The sequence below is a fragment of the Equus asinus genome, chromosome 16 (assembly GCF_041296235.1).
Source record: "Equus asinus isolate D_3611 breed Donkey chromosome 16, EquAss-T2T_v2, whole genome shotgun sequence".
Taxonomy (NCBI): domain Eukaryota; kingdom Metazoa; phylum Chordata; class Mammalia; order Perissodactyla; family Equidae; genus Equus; species Equus asinus.
In genome coordinates this window covers 26,050,359-26,056,358 of record NC_091805.1, presented here as the reverse complement: position 1 = coordinate 26,056,358, position 6,000 = coordinate 26,050,359, and the positions used below count along the sequence as shown (strand labels likewise).

The window sequence follows — 6,000 nt, the reverse complement described above, 5'->3', positions numbered from 1 at the left end:
CACAACAGTGAAAAGGGAAAGAAATTAAATGATACTTGCTTTGGTTTTGTATTAGCTCCCAAACTGTGATATATTAGAAGGCTGTTAATCATTAAGCCATTAAAAATTTTACTTTGGTTGTAATTAATTTATTTTTAGAAAACACATTTTACTTATTGGCAACCCTACAGTATTGATAGAAAAATGTATCATATAGTCAGAATTCCAGACTATGGAAAAACAGCTATTAGTAAGGAGAATGTTATTTTACTTTTTGCTTGTCAAGTATTCTTTAAAAACAAACAAACCCCACCCCCTCCCACCCCCCACCGCCCCTGAAACAATCTACAACCTTTACTGCATTCCAGGCCTTTAAGAGTGTAAAATCTATAAAATGGGATTCTCAGAAGCAGTAGCACCAGTCAAATATTATAAGAAGTGCTTATTTGAGGCGCTTTAAATTAAAATAGGAAATAAATCAACATTTCCGTAAATCCAAAGTTACAAGTTTGGACCTGACGTGTCTGTAAGCGGTCTGGGTTAGAGCAATATTGCACCAATCAAGCGAAGTAAATCAAGACACCTCAGAAAAGGTATAGAAAGAAAATGTCAATTTAATCATTTACTTTAGCAGGCAAGCAATTTGTAAACATTCAGTAGCGGCAGCATCCAAGTTACAAACAATTTAAAAAGAAACCAGGATTAGTGATTATAATTTTTTCCTTCCCTTTCCCCAAAAGAAAAAAAGAGAAAAGATTTGGAAATGAATGACTTAAAACACTACAAACATTGAACATTCAGTCATGTCTTCTATCAGCCTTCTATGTATCCTCTCTGTGTTTTATTTTTAAAGATGTATCTACTCCTAAAATGCATTATCTTGCAATAACTTGTACGTGAGCATTTGCAATCTAGGAAGTTGTTCCTGCACACGCATGTGCACGTATTAGCTCAGTTTAAATCCCATTTGCAAAGGGAACATTTATGTCTTGATTCAATGCTTCTTTGACTTCGAGTGGCAGAGTGTCAAAAAGGTGATCTTCCACAACAAGCCCGCTTTTCTTGAGCAGGCGACACTGGCCCAGCTGGGCTGGCAGGCGGTCCAAGCAGTTCCCCTTCAGCTCCAGCTGAGTGAGCTGGGAGAGCTGACCAATTTTCTCTGGGAGGGAGGTGATACAGTTTTGCCCCAGATTCAAAGTCCTCAACTTAATGCATTTAAACAATTGTTTTGGCAGAGTGTCCACTTTGTTCCCAGTGATATGCAAATGCTGCAGGTTCTGAAGCAATCCTATTTCTACTGGAATCATTGAAATGTTGTTGTAGCTTACATCTAAGCATCTGAGTTTCTGTAAACTAAACACTGCCACTGGTAAGGATTCGAGCTTGTTATTAGAGAAATAAAGCGACTCCAAGTTTTTGACATGGGTGATGGAGGGAGGAATGGTAACAATTTTATTATGCCATAATTTTAAACAAGTCAGGCGTTTTAAATGCTGGAAACTGATGATTTCTTCAATTGTGCGTATGTTATTTGATTTTAAATCCAGTTCCTGTAAATTAGAGAGGCTGAAAATAGCATGTGGAATTCTCTCTAGCTCACAGTTCTGGAGTTCGAGCTCGGCGACATTCATCATTTTCTTAAGGCTGTTCAATACCAAGAGTTTAGTGCCGTCATTGTGAATGACTAGCTTTGTAAGATGTGGAGCCACATCTGTAATGTTGGAGGGAACTTTGGTTAAATTGCTCTTCACGTGGAGGATCTTAAGGTGCCGCAACTCTCGGAGAGATTCAAGTCCTATCATCTTATTATTTTCAGAGTTCAAATTACCTATCAAGTACAACTCTCGAAGGTTTTTGAGCAAATACACCCAGGCAGGAATTTCAGCCACGTCAGTGAACTTCACGTGAAGGCATCTCAAGTGATCGCGGAGAAAGCTAAAAGCAGTCTGTTCGACTTTTGCGGGGCAGTGGCAGAGGTGAAGCTCTTGGAGATTAGTCATTTGAGAAATCTTAGCAGGAATTTTCGCTTCTGGAATCAGTTCAAGTTTTAGCACATCCAGGTCTGTGAGGTCAAAAACAGCATCGGGCACACCTGACAGCATAAACAGATGGAGCTCCTGCTTGTCCTGGGCATTGCGTGACACGTGCTGCCTAAGTTTTTCAAATGTCCACTCGTGGTTCAAACTAATTTCCCTAAGTTTATTTTCACTGACTTCCGACAAGAACACACCAAAACGCTTGGAGTAGAGCTGGTCATATTGGTCTACCATATGAAGGAGGAACGCAAAATCGTTTTTGACATCTGGAATGTCACTGAAACTGCTCTCTTCTCTGACTTTTTCAAAAGAATATTCCTTCAAAGGTATCCTGAATAACCAGAAGAGAGTGTAGAGGCAGATAAAACCATAAACACAAATAATGGAGATGTAACTGATGAGAAGCTTTTTCAGCATATAAGCCATATTGTGAGTACACTCAAAGACCTCATAACCGGTCAGGTGCTCAACTTTTGGCTTGCAGACATGCTCAAAGCTGATTGCGTTAACAAAGTTTGCAGTATAGCAGAGAATAAAAATGAACTTGGCTGTTTTGATAACTGTTTGGACCACGTAGAGTTTATAGATCAAGTCACTGTCTTCCACGTGAGCACGGAACTTCCTCACCTTCTCAAACAGGGCCTTGGCCTGTTCCCCGTCTTTTTTATCCAGGATGGTCATGCTGGGGACTTCGATCACGGGCTTCTCAGCTGAAAACTTGAAGCCAGTTTTGTTGATCATTGGGGTGCTGGCACTGGGGCTCCCTTCATCACTGCTGGTAGACACGTGCTTCGGTAGAGTCTGGGCACCTGTTATTCTCTGCTTGTTTTCCTCCGAGTCTTCACACGCTGTCTCAGACAACGCCTTAGTAGTCCAAGGAGATTCAAAGCACTTTCCTAATATTGAAACAAAATGTTCTACTTTGGAGCATGTTTTGGGATATTTGAACCAAAAGTTGCTACTGACCATGAGAATAATAGTATGTATAAGGGCAAGGTATGGAAAGTACTTAGAATACCATGGAAGGGCCAGGTGGTAACACATCTGATTAATAAATACATATTGCTGGAAATCCAAGTTTGTTTGTCGACCTATTGGATCTTTCTTCTCTTTCTTTGCCTCCTGATTTGGAACTGTGGAATCTATGTGAGGATATGTGGCTCTGAGAGGTATGTCAGGTGTCACAGCAGATGTGCCAAAGGAAATGTCATTTGTCGTCCCCCCATCCTGGTCTTGGTCGGCGGCTGCTTCCATCTTCGGGATGTTGGTAGTAACGTCGGCATTTCCTGGGGGGGTGTGTGCCTTTGAATTTACAGGGGATGGCAATACTGGCAAGCAGACCACCTGATCTTTGGTAAGCTGCATGGTTCCTGCAAAGATGGCTACCATCAACATAACGACAGCCAGGTAATCCATAAACACGTCCCACCATGGTTTCAGGATTCGGTAAGTTGGCTGAATGTCATTAAGTGAAGCAACTTCTGCAAGGGTAAACATTCCTAGAAAACAAGCAAACAAAAGACATTATTACAGAGATGCAAGGGAAAAACATTAAATGAGAAAAACCCTTTACCTGGTCCAAACTAAAGTTTTCTCATCCAGGTGCTATCTTTTTATCGAGGATAGGTGCAGTAGAAAATAAACTGAAAGGAACGTATATGAGAAAAACAGTGATTTGTTGTAATAGATTTTTCTCTTCTAGCCTGAGAGAAGAGAAAAAAATGGTTGGGGAATAAAAATTGCCTTCTAGGTAAGAAATAATGAGAGTCTGCACAAGGTCCACAGCAGTTAGAGTAGAAAGAGGAGAGGGGATCTGAATGCCATTTCGCAAACAAAGTTGAAAGATGTGTAATTTACTGGACCTTGAAGAAGGATATGAGAACAGGATGGTATTTGGTGTGGACTAAAGTGTTGAGGTAGAGGGGTAGGATGACTTCTATTTTGTACAAGCCAAAATTGAAGGGTCTGTGTATAAACTCTGGCTAGCCTGTGTACCAGCCTCATACCTACCACTTACTAATGGTGTGATTCTCCCAGGCTTGTATTTCTCACCCGTATAATGGGGATGATAACTTCTAAAGGTTGTTGGAAAGCTTAAATCAAGTAACGATGTAAAGCTCTTTGTACATCCCCTGGCCACAAGTATTTGTTAGCTCTTTATATTACCTCTTATCACCCTGGTGGAAATGTCCCATGGACAGTTGAAATTAAGGTCTAGAGTGTAAGAGGAGTCCTAGTATACATACTTGGAATTTATCAATATATGTAGCTGAAACTCTGGTCTTTGATGCAGCACCTATGGAAAGCATGTGGAATGAGAACAGGGCCAAAGACACAGGCGGGCATGGAATGATCGGTGATGATGACACCAAGTCAGGACCACTAAGACCTTTGATCTCTACCAAAGCTGGTGACCCCAGCAGTAACAAAGAGAATCCTGGTGCCAGAACACTCAAAAATGTGGTCACCATTCACTAACAGCTGGCTGCTTTACAGTCCTGAAACTAATTATACAAATAATAAAGTACAAGGACAATCATTCTGGAAGTAACCAAGAAAAACACGATGCTTATAGTGGGAAGTAATGGCAACCGGCTTCGTTAATCAGGTATGGGAAACAAATGTTCATATTCTTGGACTTGGAAGTTTCAACTTCTTGAAAAGCAACATGACCACATTGTGCTTTCTCAGGAGGTTCTTGGGTTCCAATATTCATGTGTAAAATGATTTACTTCTTTAAAAAATTAGTAAAAAACAAAAAGATAAAAGGCCAGGCAAGTACCCAAGGTTCTGGGAATGCATTTATTTTTTAAATAAAAGATGGAAGATTTTTACCTATCTATGCAAAAGTTGCCTGGAGTGCTGTGTTGAAAAGGATTCTGAGGCTGACTCTGGCTTCACTAGGAAATAGTGTTATGACTGATTACTAGAGTCTCTTCTGGAATGACAAAATGGAGAGTGGTGGCCTTAGGACTTTGATTCTGCTCATTCTCTGCTGTAGATAAGTCTCTGAAAGCAGGGGCCATGTCCTATTTTTTCTGAAACTCTCCCACCCACCTAGTACCGTACAGAGCAGGTGCATAGTATTTTTTAACAAAATACAATGAGGATCTATTCAGTTGTACTGGCAATTCTCATATCATTTTTTTTAAGTGAAATATCTTTTATGTAATCAGGTAAACACGAGGCCAAGAAGTCCAAACGCACCTAAACTACTAAGTTGTACTTATATTTTGTGAAAATTGCTAGAACTCACATTTCCAGATTTCAGGGCTTAAGTATGAAATGCCTGGGGCCCAGTCTTTGTACAAAATTACCAAGGAAGTGGGGAAAAGACACAGAAATATTTGTACCTCAGGAGGGAAAGGGGGAGATAAGCACAGGGGAACCCCTTTATTCTGAGCTCCTGTCTCGTGTGTGTGTTTTCCTTCTGTGAGTCGCTTGGGAATTTAAGCAGGAAGCAAGGCTACTGGAATGTACAAAACCCAGCTCCGAGCCAGAGGTTACAGAGTGACTCTTGCTTCACGTACAGAGACCGGAGAAAGCACCTCGAACAGGTTCATTTGGCGAAGAACTTTGTATGGTCACACCCAGGGGTCGCAGTTTTAAAGAGCCATTCGTATGGATGACAGGAAAGCTAAATTTTTTTGCACATAACAATTCTTTCAAATAGGACTTTTCTTTACTCTTCAAATAGCTGCACTGGGCTCTAGAGACACCAGGATGTTTGGGCTGGAGGACTGAGGGAGAAGAGAATTTTGAAAGCTCCTGTACTGGGCATGTTGGTTACTTGTCTTTTAAGCCTTGATTATGACACTGGTTTCTCAGCCTCTAGTCTTGAGCTCCTTCAATCCATCTTCGACCCTGCCGCTGCCCCTTTGGTTAAATTCCTCTTTTCCTCACACTCTCTATGCTCTGGGTTGATAACTTCTTCCAGCTTCTCCAACCACCCATTCTCTCTTGTGTTCAGCTCCTCCTACATTGT

The 6,000-nt window shown here is 41.0% G+C and overlaps 1 protein-coding gene across 8 annotated transcripts in view; it reads right to left on the bottom strand.

Moving 5' to 3' along the window:
* Positions 1–573: 573 nt before the first annotated feature.
* The window catches only part of LRRC8D (leucine rich repeat containing 8 VRAC subunit D), a 111,052-nt gene continuing 105,625 nt past the window's right edge, over positions 574–6,000 (bottom strand). For all 8 annotated transcript variants that reach the window (XM_070486804.1, XM_070486799.1, XM_044748962.2 and 5 more), the window contains one exon: positions 574–3,514. In XM_070486804.1, the coding sequence (XP_070342905.1) occupies positions 936–3,512 (2,577 nt within the window). In that variant the 5' untranslated portion in view covers positions 3,513–3,514 and the 3' untranslated portion in view covers positions 574–935. The remainder of the gene's footprint in view (positions 3,515–6,000) is intronic.